The sequence below is a fragment of the Eubalaena glacialis genome, chromosome 3 (assembly GCF_028564815.1).
Source record: "Eubalaena glacialis isolate mEubGla1 chromosome 3, mEubGla1.1.hap2.+ XY, whole genome shotgun sequence".
Lineage (NCBI taxonomy): Eukaryota > Metazoa > Chordata > Mammalia > Artiodactyla > Balaenidae > Eubalaena > Eubalaena glacialis.
Genome location: NC_083718.1, coordinates 63,192,631 through 63,208,885, shown reverse-complemented (window position 1 = coordinate 63,208,885; position 16,255 = coordinate 63,192,631). Strand labels below are relative to the sequence as shown.

General features: G+C 33.7%; 1 protein-coding gene across 1 annotated transcript in view; it reads right to left on the bottom strand.

Annotated features, from left to right (window-relative positions):
* Positions 1 to 3,555: 3,555 nt before the first annotated feature.
* Positions 3,556 to 16,255, bottom strand: part of KIFAP3 (kinesin associated protein 3) — a 163,380-nt gene continuing 150,680 nt past the window's right edge. The window contains exon 20 of the mRNA XM_061183116.1: positions 3,556 to 4,010. Coding sequence (XP_061039099.1) covers positions 3,902 to 4,010 — 109 coding nt within the window. The 3' untranslated portion in view covers positions 3,556 to 3,901. The remainder of the gene's footprint in view (positions 4,011 to 16,255) is intronic.

Here is a 16,255-nt window from a genome sequence, read left to right as displayed (position 1 = left end):
TGCTTTCTCTCTCATTGTGGCTTCTTTCCTCATGTGCTTTGTAATCTTTCCATGTGAGCTCATGTTCAGTTGATCTCAATCTGTGAGACTCCTGTGAAACCTGGGTTGAAGGTATATTTCTCTAGAGGAGATTTGTGTTTGTTTCTGCCAGGTGCTCCAGGGTTTCCAATACTATACAGATAGTATAAATTTGAACTCCACGTTCAAAGATGTTCAAACATGTTTGAATTTTCAGGGGAGATTTCTCTTTACAAAAGGCTCAGACCATATAGGCCATTTTGTTTTCCTATGAGATTTTTTCACTTAAGAATATCCATCTCCTTCACAAAACAAAAAACTAAAACAAACAAAAAAACCCCAAAACAAATAAAACAAAAACAGAAAAAAGAAGAACGAAATTGATCAAGTATGGTATTTTTGAGTTCTAAATCTCACTAAAACCACTTTATGGATCAGACTCCACTATCTTCTGCCACTTAATGTCAAAAGTCTAAGGGCAGTCAATTTCTCTGCAGGTATTTTGTCTTTCTTTTCAGGATTCTTATGGAAATTTTAATTCATTTTTATCAAGAACTTCTCTATGTCAAAATAGATGTCAGTATCCATTTTAAAAAATGGTTCACATATTGCAGGGATAAAAATCCTTTTTAGCTCAGTAGTATTTTCTTCTATTATCTTTGGCTATTATTCCTGTACCTTAAAAAAAAACAAACAACTCTTTTCTTGGAAAACCAACCAGCCAAATATTGGTGCTCTGATTTTTATCTTCTATATTATTTTTTATATATTATTTAATCTATGTTATTTTCTTCTGCCTTCTTGGAGAGCTTATCAAATTTTTCTTTATCACTTATTTTTCTCAGTGTTATTCTTTAATGCCTCTCTATTTCATGCAAGTCTTTATCCCAAATAGTAGGGAGGTTCTGCTATACTACGCAGAGAACATATATTGAAGCTTAATGTTATCCCTTCAATTTAGTAGACTGTCAGGTACCTGGCTAGAATGTGTATGTGGGATTTTAGATATCTGAGGAGACAACAGTATTTTCCAAATCCTCATTAAACTAGCAACAAAGACACAAAAAGACAAACTCACCTCACTGAAAACGTTGATGTATCCTCAATGATAGAATTTGGGAAGATGTGCCAATAACCAGGACAAATTGGCTGGATTTGGAAAAAACCCTCCAGGTACCACTTGGCAAAAAGTAGGAAGATCAATTTATATTTCTCTCTTTTTCTCTGTTTCATGACTTAAAATACGCAAGGTCTTTAAAATCCTGAAGACCAGGCAGCTAATAAAAAAATCTTGTAACAAGAAACAAAGACTCTGAAAAATAGGCCTTCAATTGGGTTGAAGAAAAAGCATTCTCTTTTCTCTGAGACCTTCTGACAATTTGGCTTAGTCTTTGAGTCCTAAAGATTCTTGGCATATTTCTGGTGGCATGGAGTAAGCCCTGCAACATAACACCAAGTGAGAGCCTAGTGACTGTAAGCTCTGATCGTAGCTACAACTAGTAATAGTAGCAAGTTATTTTGTGTGATGTATCTCATCTACCATTTCTGAGGTCTCTGTAAATTCATGACAGGGTATGTGGCTTCAGTTCTATTGTGCTGTGCAGAATTAAGCAACAGGTGTGTCACACATATGGAAGGGGCTAGGAAAGGGTGGAGCAGTGTCCTCTTCCCCAAGTCCTGAGTGAATGTAGTGGTGGCTCTCCCATGAAGAGGGCAGCTGTGATCTCATGAAGATGAACAACCTAGACGAAGCAGTGTAGGGACAAGGGGAGGAAACAGAACACGAGGAACCTATTCTTGGCCCCATGTGAGAAAGCGCCTTAGGGAACTCTCAGAAAGAGCAGAAAACTCTTGAGAAGAAATAATTTCCAGCTATAAACTATGGCTTGAGGCCATGGCAATTTAGTTCTTAAAGTAAACATGACTTTAATTTGTAGACAAAATCTGGTAAGGCCAGTATAACTGACTTAACATATAAACGGTATTTCTAAAAGTGCCCGAGGCCAACACCTTTTGTTCTCTGAAGTATGTAAGAATTTTAGATATTCTTCCTTATTCCTTTAGTAAAATTTTCCTTCATAGATAATGCAAAGGTAAATCAGTCCATGCCTGAGTGGAGAGATCACAATTTCTAATTCTGTGAAGTCCTAAAATAATGAAAAAAATATACAGGGAGAATGAGTATGTGCATGTAAACCCTGGAGACCAGCCCTGGAAATGTTATGGATCGTTGTGGATGTTCTTCCTAAATCAGTTTATAATGGTATGAGGGAAGTTAAGTTATAGAATGTTTGCTTTATCTTTCTAATAATGTCACTTCTCATATGTATTTATACTTTGTACATATGACAAGTAATAAGGCACGATACTTAGTAACTGAGGTTACTGGATTGGAAGCATGAAGACAGGTTATGTCACAGACTAAATACATAAGCTTGGGGAAGTCATTTAATTTCTCCTGGCATGGTTTTTCCAACTGAAAGAGTTTGATAGGGTTGTTTCTAAGGCCCTTTCCAGCTTTAACATTCTATAGTTAAAATAGAAACCAAGACAAATAAATACATGCTTTCAGAAAGATCAACTGGGTTGTGAGTTCAAAGACACAGATCATCATATCTTAGATTCACTTATTCCCTAAGGAGCATGATATACTTCCTTATACATAGCAGGTAGTTACTATCTGTTGACTATATTTTAAATATCTATGTGATTGGTTTCCCAAATAAGTCGATGGACTGAATTATTTCAAAGGCCCTTTCCAGCTCTACTATTCTATGCTTAAAATATAAATGAAGCGCAATAACTAGTATAGTAGACCAATGAGATTTTAAATTCTTGTCTTTGATCTATGTATTTACTTCAAAGCCTCATATAATTTCTTCCACAGCAGGTGCTCAAGGAAATATCTGTAGACTGTAATTATTTAATTTGCTCTGTTTTTCAAGTAAATTTTTCCATACTATGACATGCATGAGTTATTTTCACAACTCATTATTATGTCTTTCCATTTCTTACTACCTAAATCTTGTAAAAACAAGTGAACAAATGGGAAACGGGTATCTAAGTGAGCAAAATATTTTGTTCCTTAGTTTTCTTCAGTGAAACATAATTAATTAGCTTTTCCATATTTTAGACTTCATGAATAATAAAATTTAAAAACCCAATGCTAATCTAGTTTCAGGTATACTAATAGATGTCCTACGTTTTCTATATTAAAATCAGAAAGACAAAATTAATTTGGATTAATTGCTGAAGAAACTCTACTCACATATAACATAATTATGGCATATGTTCCACTGTTAATCAAAAAATCATAGTTAATAACTTTGGGAAGCAACCTTTCAGGCACATGGCATGAAATAAAAAAGGTGATACTCTTTTTATAAATTTTAAAGGTAGCACATATCACGTGAAATACTCAAGAGTTTACAAGGGGAAAAAAAGGACAGGAAAAAATAAAATTTATATGCACTCTACATAAGCATGTAACTCCTAATGAAACACATTAAATAGAAACACATGACTTTTGCTAATTAATTTGTACTTTATGCTTCTTTTTAATAGAAATTAAATTAGTCAATTAATGTACATAATGTAGTGTTTGTTTTCCAGTCTAGTTGCTTTTCAGCATTCACTTTTGAGTCTCATGGTAAATGTTATTCAGCATCAGGATGTGGTTTGATGAGTGAACAGTGTCAAGCATCAACTGTACTTAACACAGGACGGAAGCGGTCGAAGTTAACCTGCAGCTAACAATATGGAAAAGTAAAAAGAAACACAGATCCGCAATAGTATCAACATGCATTATTAGGCCAAGATTCAAAGTTAACCCAACCCACACAGATCTCTTCTAAGCTGAGAGCACAAGTGGAGAGGGATGACTTTATCGAGATCCATAGCCATAGTAGTAAGGTTCATCAGGGCGGAATCCATAAGCTGTGGCAGGGCGTCCAAGAATGCCAACCGATTGGCCAAAGCCATCCATTCCAAGGCTAAAAAGAGAAAAAGGAATAATCAATTATATTTTTCATTCTAATGCAGGTCAAAGAAGAGGCCTGGATCTTTATACCTACAAAATTCTCTTCCTAGCAGCAAAAGTGACTTATGTGGCTGGCTATCATTAACTTCTTTTCTTCTTTAAATTACTGTAGTCATAAAAATGTGTTTAATAAATATTTAATTCTAATAACTTGTGTTAAAAATGTTGAAAACCTCTGTCATCAGGTACCATTCAAGACAAAGAGAAAGAGAGATCAGAAACGTTTTAATAAATTTCATTCATGTATGGTGTTTATGCCAGAATGTGAAAATATTTCACATGTTAGCAACTATCAGTAATACATTGCTAGGGAATGATAAAATTAAAACTGTAGTAAAGTGAGTTTTGTTATTTATAATAAGATCCCTATTTCATAGGGCTAATCCACTATTAGTAAGGACATGCAATTGAGTTTTAGCAGTAATCTCTCACTCAGAGCCAAATCATACCACAAGCCTATGACTAAAAGAGGACAAAGAATTTTACAAAATTTGAAAGTTAGCCAGATTTGATATGCAAATTCTTCTTCTGACTCCTCAATGCAAAAAAATTACTAAATAGTACATGTTTTGAGTTACAGCAAGCTAATTATAAATTTTGGTTCAATTTATTCTATGGAAATAATAGAAGCCCAAAGATAACCTTCAGAGTTAAAAAGGTAGATTGAAACACGGATAAACTGATATTACTTTTAAAATTCTTCTTTCATCTATTAATACATTTAGAAGAAAAAGTACTTTTAAAGAGTCAGAGAATTATTAAACACTTAGCGAAATGACAAGATATTTATTTTGCCAGGCAAATATGGCAGCTATAACATGCTCATGCATAGCGCATGCAGTGAATGCTAGTGAGCTTATTTCCAATCAAAAGAAATTATTTATAATCCAGAAATGTAAGCTTTGAAAAAGTAAATATATTTAAATGATTTAAGATTATTCCAGATAATGCTAGATGGAAAGATACTTTTCCCTTTATCAGCAAAATCTCAATATGATTAAAAAGTATATTCATACAGGCACTAATTTCTTCTCACAACTCAAAGTGAGATTAAGTTAAAACGCTTTAGAAGTAACGATTAAAATGTTAAGGTTTTAAATAATTTGTGTGCATGTGTATGTATATGTGTGTGTGTGTGTGTGTGTGTGTGTGTGTGTATGTGCTGGAATAGGATTAAATACTAAAAGTAAAGGGCATATAATTCATGTGAATCTACCTCTTAGGGGAATGGAATTTCTGAAATATAAGGTTTAGGTTAGCATTTGTAGTGAACGGTCCTGGACAAATCAAACTTTTGGGCTCCTTCTATATCAAAAACTGTGTCTGTAATTTCTGAAAGTTGTTTGAAATTTTTAAGTCTTAATTTTATTTTGAAATGGCAAAACATAAGTATGCCCTTCCTACTTGGGTCCCATGGAAAGAAAGATTAAATTTTCTGATGAAGGGAAATATTACTCTAGAGGTAGCTTTAAAGATGTTTTAGAAATTAATGGAGCCCACGACTAAGACACACCTGTATCAGTTTAAAATTAGAGGAAAAGTTGGCCACTGAAAAATTTTCTCTTGAAGCGTTAAGGCTAACAAATACTCATGTATCTAAACAACTCTCAATTATATAAAGGATGACTGTATAGCTTGTGGATTTCAGCTCCTTCCTTTTTCAGCTTTCTACTTATTACCTGCCTTCAGCCACTCCTTACATTTTTTAGCATCTCTTCTGAGGCTGAATAGCAGCAGACTTCGGTAAAACTCAAGTTAATTTTGTCTTTGTTTATTAATCTAGCGGCTGTGGTGAGATCTCTTTTAAGAACTTGGAAACAAGAGGCATATGGTTGATCAGTGAAGAAATATGCGAAAGTACCTTCAAAACAGAACATCTCACAGAGGAACAATATGACTGTAATTCTATCTAAAAGAAGATGATGGTACTGAGAAGGGAGTCTGTCAGCCATGTTGGCACAGAACAAGGAGCTCCTCAGAGGCAATGCTGTAGTAGAACCAACCCAAGCAACCCCTTGGGGTGACCTATAACACCATCAGGAATAGATGACCTTTTTGGCAGGCTTGTCCTCATTGAGGAAGGGGCATTTACAAAGGTTCTGAGTCTAAAGTTATTATACATTCAAACTGCAAAACTTTTTAATTTCTATGACCAATAAATTTCTGATTACTGTTTTCTCATATGGCTTGCCAACAGGGTAAAGAATAAACTTAAGACATCTGATCTGCCTGCTGGTTATACTTTCATTGTAAATTGACAAATGGATATTGTTTTTTTTTTTTTAAATATGTTAGTCACAATTTTTGGTAAGAATATGCATTCCCAAGTCAGTGAAAGTAAGACCAAATCTTGAACACCGTTGAGTTTGAGTTTTCTGAGCCTGCAGGGTTACTGCAATAAACTTCTATTTATGCACTCAACAGTTAACCCAGAGACTTCCGTGTGTATTACAATGTAAAAACCAAATTTTCGTGAACTTCCATAAATATCATTTGGGGAAATTTTTCAAATAGGAGAATTTGAGACCAACTCTTAAAATGAGTTTTTCTGGAATTATCCATCATGTATCACAGATCAAATTGCTGTTTAAAGAATATCCGAAACATTATGACCAGTTTGGGTGGTACTCTGACATAAGTTCTATATCCTTTTGTATCATGAAAGATCAACCATATCCCTACAATTAATATCTTTTAAATAAAATTCACTCTGATACAGAATAGTTTGATTCTTTAGTCTCTCATTTGGTTCTAATATAGTGAGGCGATTGGACTTTTCAGGATGCTAAAACCTGGAGATAGATATTCTTCTGGGACATGTGAACTCTTACTCTACTTTCTCCCTTGGGATAAGGATGTAGCCTTGTTAATGCTGAATCTGGTTCAAAACTAGGAGAGCCTAATGTAAGTTTTCCCAACAGAAGCAGATCGATTATATAAATTCTTCTGGAAGGGGATAGAAACGTGAATATAAAAGGAAGTGTCACAGCAAAAATTGTCCTTTCCTGATCCACTAAGACTTGACTTAGAGTACATAGTATTAAAGCCACTTGCATGCCCTCACCAGGGACCCTCAGAACCAAGAGAAACTAAGTTGTGATATGCTGTACCTGCTCTTGCCCTGTGTGACCATCCTGCTTCAGAGAAGAGTTTGTATATTTGGCTATTTATATTGGAATTTAATCCAACACTGCATGTGTGTCTCCATACGTACATATTCTCTTCCTGGTACTCCTAAACTATATAAAAAAGCTGTGTGTCCCTTTTGAGTAGAATATGCCACCACTAGACCACTTTTTCTTTACAAGACTAATTATGTAGCGTCATTTAACCTTTATCCTCAATGTCTAGATATCATATTTTGGACCTTTAAATTAGAAAAATACCAAAATGCTATACTTCTTCTTGAAAATATATAATTCTAGTCTAAAGAAAATGGTTACTGTTTGTTGTGAAAAGACAACTAGGAAAGGTAAGGCCCCCAAATCCATCAGCCATTAAGTTTTATGTCCTAAGAACAATGATTTTGGGGTACCTAGAAAAAATGACAAATTCTTTATAAGTAAAAAATATATATTTAAAATTCAACAACAAATATAAAACCACACCTAGGTTTTATTTTTAAACAAACATTTAGAAATCTAATTAGCATTCAGCAAGCAGAAGACAAAATTTTCTGTAATATTTACAAGGCTTCAAACAAATTTTCAACATCATTCATTAGAATTCTAAACTTGAGATGATTCAGAGAAGGGTGAAAAAAAGAAATCCAGACATGACAAGTGATGCTTCACATGCAGCACATTACAAAGGGAATGACAGCCAGTAAGGAATCCTAGGCACTCCGAGGCTCTGATTAAACTTCTGTGCCAGAATTGACATTCCTGTAGAAAGGAAAGAAAATCACCTACCTCTGGCTGTTTGTGAGGCTTAATTAGTGCATATTTGTAAAGCCCTTTGAAATCCTTGGGTGAAAAGTGCTGCATAAGTGAAAAGTATTATCATTATTTTATTAAAGTTAGATAAAAGCAATACAAGTCTTTTTCTTCTTTGAAATTTCCAAGTCAGCAAAATGAATGCAAAGCACATAATGAATATATTAGTGGATACCACAGGGAAAAAAAAAGGATACATTCAAGCCAAGTTCTCTTTTCATAGGCTCATAGAATCTTTGACTTGGAAACATTTTTAGAAATACTCTAGTGTACCCATTCATTCACAACATCCTTGACAGGGTCTATACAGCTCTTGTCATAACACCTCCATAACTCTACATTGTCAAGGCAGTTCATTCCTTCTACAGACTTACCAAACTATTAGAAAGTTCTTCATTACACCCATCTGAAATCTGGTTCTATGAGTCCTAGAATTACCTTCTCAAACCACACAAGAAGTCTAATTATTCCTTAATATGACTATTTCACAACTCTCATTTAATCAATCCTCATGACATGGTCTCTAAAATCATTTGTTTTCTAAAGTATTTCGATTTTTTCAGTATTAATCTTAAAATAAAGAAGCTGAAAACAATGTGGTACTTATGATATGGTCTGAAACCAGTACAGAAGATAAAAATGAGATCCCATTTCTGACTCTCTGCTAATGTAGGCCAAAACTGTGTTGATCCTGAACAAAATTTTTAAGGAGTCATTATCACAAAATGGCTTACATTGACCGTATACGTGTGTGTATAGTTGTGTGTGTATATACATACAGACACACATGAAATTTATAACTTATAACTACCATGTTGAATTTCATCTTTTTAGCGTGGGTCTTTCTTTGGGGATTCTATTCTCCCTACGACAAAATCCTTTATGACAATATACTTACAAGTAGGGAACAGTGACACTTATTAACTACCTATCTTTGTGATCCATAAGATAATACTGAAGGCTGGAATTCTTTTGGGATCGTTAAGTGAAAGGACTTAACATTTTTTGAAGGATACAGCTCCAGGACATTATAACACTGCATGAAACAATTTAGTAACAGTCTCCTAGAGCAGTTCATTCTTTTTATTAATTACTCCAATATACTGATCATAGAACCAAAATCAGTATGTTTATCTTCCTTTCCAACTAGGTTATAAATTTATCATCAGAGTAATTTCAGCTTAAGTATGATTTGTCATGGGAAATTTAGGTCTACGTGATAGTGATCTTTTGTACATCCATCCACCCATCCATTCAAATAGTACATGACTTTCTATAATGTGTTAAGTATAGTGTTGGAAGTCAATGTCAAAAAAAAGATGTGTTGCTTGGAAGGCGATAATAAACAAGACATGGTCCCTGACCATGGATTGGAGGCAACTAATATGGAACAAAATTCTGATAATAATGTGTTGTGTTACCCTAGTACATTTATAAATTACTACAGAGTAGAATAGGACCAAATACTTAATATAATGTGAGAGTGTATTAGAGATATGTACAAATTGTTACAGAAGAATCTCAAGAACTAGAAAGCCTTTATAGAAAATACTTTGATTTTAATGTATCTGTCACTTCCTGACATTATTTTTTATTTTTTGTCTTCATTTCCTATTAGATTGTAAGCACCATGAATGGTAAGGACTATCTTATTCATTGCTATATCACTAGCATCTAGTATTGTATCTGACATGGCATGGGATTTCAAAAAGTGTTTGACTGCATGAATGGATGAATCTTAAAGGACAAGTAGGATTTCACAAGTGGAGAGAGAGAGAGAATTCCTGATGGTGTGGCAGCCTGAGCAAGAGAAAGGGCTGAAGAAGAGCAAATGATTTGTTATGTTCAAAGTCTTAGGTTTGCAATGTAAGCAGTAGCAGGAGATAAAGCTAGAAAGGGAGGTTAGGACTAGATTTTAAAAGCTCTTCCTATGCCATACTAAGAACCACATGCTTTTGGAGAGTTGTCAATGTTTTTAAGAAGGGGACCAAGAACAACTTACTTCTGTGTTTCAAAAAGATAATTGGGGAACAAGGGGTTGAGAGGCAAAAGCATGGGGAACATTTAAGAATATTATGGCTGTCCATATGTGAAGTAATGCGAGTCTGTAGAGGCACTGGCAGAACTAACAATGATCAAATATGCTACATTTCATGACAAAAAATGGGATCTTTTCTCTTTTGAAATGGATTTTTCAGTTATACATTTACTATTTGGGAACTGAGAATGAAGAGAAAGAATTTCAAAACTGGCCAAAAATTTGAGGTTATAGTTAACTGGAGTGAAACAATTTTTGCCCCTTTAATATGGGGATATGTTTCATCAAATAAATAAGAGGCTGTAGTATTCCATGTAGATGAACTCAAACTGTAGAAGTAGTTTGTCCCTGTATTGAACAGGAAGAGATGGGCTACTCTGGCAGAAGAGACCATTTTTTTCTTGAAATTCATATATAGCAACAAGAGAAGTCTGGATTGAATGACATAATGCCTATAAAATTATACCTAACATTTGTACAGTGACGTATTACTAAATCAAGATCTAAATGTTTGCAATTTAGAGATCCACCGCTAGATGGAGAGCTTGTTTTATCACTGAGTATCGTACTTTCACAAAGTTTTAAAGCAAGCGTTATCAAATTTAAACTTCTCAGCATATTTAACATCGATAGAATGTGGTTTCCATTGCTTTTTCATATAATCGCTGTCTTTAATTTATATATGCGAAACAATTTAGAGTTAAATAGGAATCGCTATCATTCATATGCAAAAAAGTTTTGTGAATGTGGAGGCCTATAAAAATGAGAGAAGATGCTGATTGTCTTGGACACTGAAAAATGTAATGCACTTGCATGTTAAAGTACTACTATTATAGGAAAACTTCTAAAATTTTCATTGAACCTGTCAATAACATCTTGTTTCTATAAATTTAAATGTAATAATATATATTTTAGGTTGCTCAAAAGTGTTACTGATTGCTTTTGACTTCAGCCTTTGTGTTATTGAGAAAATGAGCAGAGTGAAGCAGTCTTTTAATGAGTTTCACCAATATGTATCAAGTTTAGCTGTCATTTTCCATTTAGTTTTCTTTTACTCTTAATCTTTTATATGCATGGTTATCAATTTTAAAGAATCATATTTTTAGTGAAATCAAACTAAGTAATATTTTCTTCAAAATTAAGGGTAAATGATAGGAGTAGTGGGAGGTTGTATTTAACGTACTCATCTGGAACTTATTAAAACATTTTTTTTGAAAAAGACATCTGTCAGTTCTAAGGGGAAAATACCATCTTGGGGACAAATCCTTTCAATTTAGTTACTATACTGAGATGCTTCAGATAAAAACTAATTTGTACTAATGATGGAGGAAGCATGTGTAAAATAGTCACTGATTTATTCCAAATGTAAAGAAATTCCATTTCACTGACGCTCTTCTAATACCATTCAATTTACACTTATTATACATCTTAATCTGTTATTTAACCCATCTCCAGAGCCTATTTTAATGATTATATTTTTTTATGTGGAGATGTTACAGTTGGTACTTTTTCATATTATATCATCTTTGCATTAAGTCTTCTATCCCTTTTTATTATTATTTTTTTAAATTTATAGTCTCACTGAGATTCTTCTATTAACTCTAGTTCTTGGGCATCCTTACTCTTTTACTGTTGCCTCTGACAATTCTTCTTCATGACGGTCCCTTTCTTCACGAGCTTAGTCATCTTTTATTGTGTTCAACTTTAGGTTTTTTTTTTTTTTTTTTTGCCTGTCTGCTGGCCCTTGAGCTTCGAAATATTTCTACAGAGAGGTTCTGTATTTGTTTATAATATATCAAGGTCCTGGAATTTCATTGTCTTGAAACCATTTTAATGATAATTTCTTGACTTGGGGTTTCCTGAATTAAATGTATAGTATAAATTCTGACCCCACGCGTGTTCATGAAGCAAGCGTATGATTCCTATTCCTCATGGGTGACTATCCTCCCCATCTAGGGTCTAGGGCAGAAGACAAGTTTTAGCCACTTCTCTGGGCTGCTGAATTAAAATCATCTAGTCTTCTTTTCAAATGATGAGAAAAAGGCAGCGCTTTGAAGTTCCAGGCTCTACATAGGGAATTCAGTTCTATCTTCCTACACCATATAACCTATACCTAGTTCAATATTCTTGTGGTGGTTCTTTTGTGTTTGTGTGTCACTTGGGGTTATATTTTGTCCATCTTTTCTATAGCTATACAGGAGGGGGCCCTTCCAAGTCAGGTCAGTCTACCATCTTGCTGGAGTCCCTTCTATTCTACTCTTATTAATCTGCTTTGCACATCTAAGGAAAGAATCTATAAACCTTGTATTCCTGTGACTCAAAATTGGCTTTCTTGAACAGAACAATGACTTGAAAGAAATAACTGGAGCCATTAGAAGATATTTTCTTTTTCCTTATTTGTAGCAATTAACAGAAAAAATACTCTAATAGGTGCCTAATAGAAGCCATCAGATGTGATGATGCTGAAGTGAGTATTTACTGAAACTTATAATGGTCTCAAAATTTTTATAGCAATCTTTTAATGAAAGTATACCATCTTGTCATCTTTAACTTGCATTTCTTCAATTAAGTACAAGGACTTCTTGAAATTAGCAGTTCTATAATATCAAGGAATGCCTCAGTTCACACCACCAAATGTTAAGGGAACTTGCTGAGCTGCTTAAGTAACCCCTAGGTCAATAAACTGAGTCATTAGCACCTCCTTTAAATAATTGTTTGTCCGTTACTGGTTCAACATTTATATAACCTGTCATAATACGTTGGTTTTTTAAGGTACAAAAATTACTGCTGTAGGTTTAAAGTAGAGAGTTTAAGTAGCGATGTTTTCACAGTGATAGTTTAACCATACTGTCTGGTACTGAGTGAGTTAAAGTCTGAACACCACAGCTAATTACTATGTAATGCTAACCTTAGTTGCTGGTTCATTTTGAGACTCTTTAAAATATGAACTGTGTATTTTACCCCTATGCACTCTCTTAATGATTTGTTTTTTTAGACTGAAATCACTTCCAGCCATCAGTTAGACTCTTGGTCTCTACATATGCACTTCTCCAAGCACAAATATTTCTTTTTCCTATTGGTCTGCCAGCTCTGTCAGAGCAAATTTCACTTTAAACTAAATGCTATGATACTTAAAACCTCTTGGATTACTCAGGCTGCTAGTGTGATCTATGACCTTCCAAGAATGACAGCTGAACTTTCCAATTTGCTTATACTGCTTGGGGAACTAAAAGCACATGCCAAAGAGGAAAATGTTTCTGATGTTGAACAGAGAGGAGAGTTCTTGTTGGAGGTGGGAGCAGGAGACTATTAAGTACTGAAAAATACTAATAAGAAATGAAAAGAAACTAAACATGCTGTAAAGTCTAAGAGCTCGAGCATAATTCAAAAGTTAATGCCAGCATTAAAAACTTTTTAGTCCAGTTAAAATATGAATAATGACCTTCAGTTACTGAAATTTAAACACCAACCAGAATCTTAGAATGATAATCCACTATCAAAATGAACAAGTTCAAGAGATGGAATAGAACCTAAAATTATCACAAGTACTATACATAATGGGCTATATCAACTCCCCATCATTCTTTATAAAGCAGACAGAAATCTGACATATGGATATAATCAAAGAGGTAATACCACTATCTAACATGCATGCTACCCCTACTGACATATCAGTCTCTTGTAAATTAAAAATTAATGTTAAGCTTCTGTTAAAACCTTGTCCGAAGTCCTTAAATAAATAATACCGTTTGGAATATTTTTATATAGCTTTGAAACTTTTTCTTTTACTACCTTTCATAAGAGGTATATAAATGTTAGTTGTAAAAAAAAAAATCTCAAAAACATTATCAAATATAAGCTTAATGGAAAGTTTCCAATTTATGCCCTAGTCTACTTATTCATTTATTGTCTCAATAATTTTTAGGCTAAATAGCCTGCAAATTACCTTTGGCTGATAAAAATCAAGTGGTGATTGATAAGGACCTTTTTTTGTAGCTAAATCAGACTAAGTAATATTTTTCTAAAATTGAGGGCACAAGTATGGATAATAGAAACTATATTTAAACAAATTAAAAGTACATGTTTTTAAGTAGCTAAGCATCAAAGTTTGAAAGTTCGGTTCTAAAATAAGTTTATAATATTAAATATATAACAACAGGCATTTCCTTGTATTATTATGATACTTTATTTTTTTAATAAAAAATTTAAATTGAATGATTCTTTAAATTCTACAGTGCTTTACAATTTTCAAGTTTTAAACACATGATTTCATATAATCCAATAAAAACACTTTTTCCCCCCTTTACCCCTATCTTGTCACTCCCCTTTCCCTCTCCTCACTGGTAACCACTAGTTTGTTGTCTATATCTGTGAGTCTGCTTTTTTGTTTTATTCACTAATTTGCTGTATTTTTTAGATTACACATATGTGATATCATATAGTATTTGCTTTCTCTGTCTGACTTATTTCACTTAGCATAATTAAAACATCTATGTTGGGCAGTGTTATATAGATACTTTCAGCCTTCAGTAATTTCAGTAATCAATACAGGTCAGATAAGTATTTATTAGTTATTTAGTATCCTCTAGAGCACTTAGGATCTCCATATACTACATAATACACCAACAATGCATTTAGCACTAGAAGAACAGTTACTAAAGTAAATCTCTGCTCTTAAATCTCATAAACTCTCTTGGCCCTTGAGAATGTATTTATTATATTATAGGTCTGTAAATTAATTTTCTACTTAGGTCTAAGGCTAATTTTAGATTGTCAAGATACAAACTGATTGAAGTCATCCTGATCAACTGGATTGCAGTCTTCTGATGATGAAACAAGGTATTTCTAACAGTGTCTTCATAGAATGGGGCTAAGCACCTTTTGCACACACTGCATTGACACCAAGCAAATTCCGTGTAGACTGGAATGCAGAAGTATATGATTCTAACAATTACTTTTCTGACTTCGCCCTATTACCTTATTTTAAAATTATTATTTTCAAAGCAACATAAGGAAGCATACTTTTTTTTTTCTTTCTCACTGATGTACAAGGGCATTTTTCTCCTTTAATTTAAGGACTAGTAATTATGTTTACAAATTCAGCTACACTAACTTAAGTATGAACTTATCAACAACTCCTGCATTTTATTAAAGTTAGTGGGGTGCAATGACCTCAAAACCAGAATATCTGGATATAATTTATGTCTCTACTGATATAACTTGTCTCCGTCTAAATCTGTAACTTTCTTTGTCATGATTTCTTTTTTTTTTTTTTTTGTGGTAAAATAAGAATAATGGCTATCCCTTTTAACATCTCTCTGCCTTGAGGTTATTATATTTCCAGGTCTCTTACAAGAACAGTACAAAGACTCTTGTAGTATGTACTTGGTGTTATTGTTATGACATATGAAAATGATAGAGGCTTCCCTAGAAAATACTTAAGAAATTCTGGCTCCTGCCATATAATCTAGACTGTTAAGAGATACTCTATCATACTTGGCATGCTTCTTACACATGCTTTCTGTTTGCCTTTACAGGGCTCTTACATAATTCATAGAGATTTATGCCTACACATAGGCAACTAATTGTTGTTGCACTAAAATAATGCCATGGCCAATCACATCTTCCTTTACCATAGTGAGACTGGACTGCTTGTATAAATAAAATTATTCAATCAAAACCCTTCAGATTCTATGTCAAGATGGATGCAAACGATACAACAACTTTAGGGATGAATAATACTGGGAAAGTCTCTTTACATGCTTTTTCATCTTATTTTATATTCAGGGATTTTATTTTGAAAGTAGTAAATCAAGGGTAAGGTTTTTAGTTATTTCACATAAATCATCACTTCCCACATTGCATACATTCCTGCACTTAGGTTTACTGCTATAGTGTTGGCTTTTCTTTGAAAAGGGCACAGGGTCACAGAGGTGTTTAGGGTGGGGTATCTTCATTCTGTGATGTTCACTGTCTTGGGGTGGTGCCAACCTGACAATACGGGACACACAAGCAGAGCTGGGTAGCTATGAGGAGAATTCTTCAGGGAGATGGGAATGCACTATACATTTTTGAAATTACAGGCAGTGTAGGGTTTTAAGCAGTATTTCCAACTAGCACATAGGTATATCCATATTAGTTACTTCAAGTATGCAGGACAAGGAAAGATTACAAATTGATTTAAAATGACTAGGGTGCACACTTGCTGATGGCAAATAGTACTTC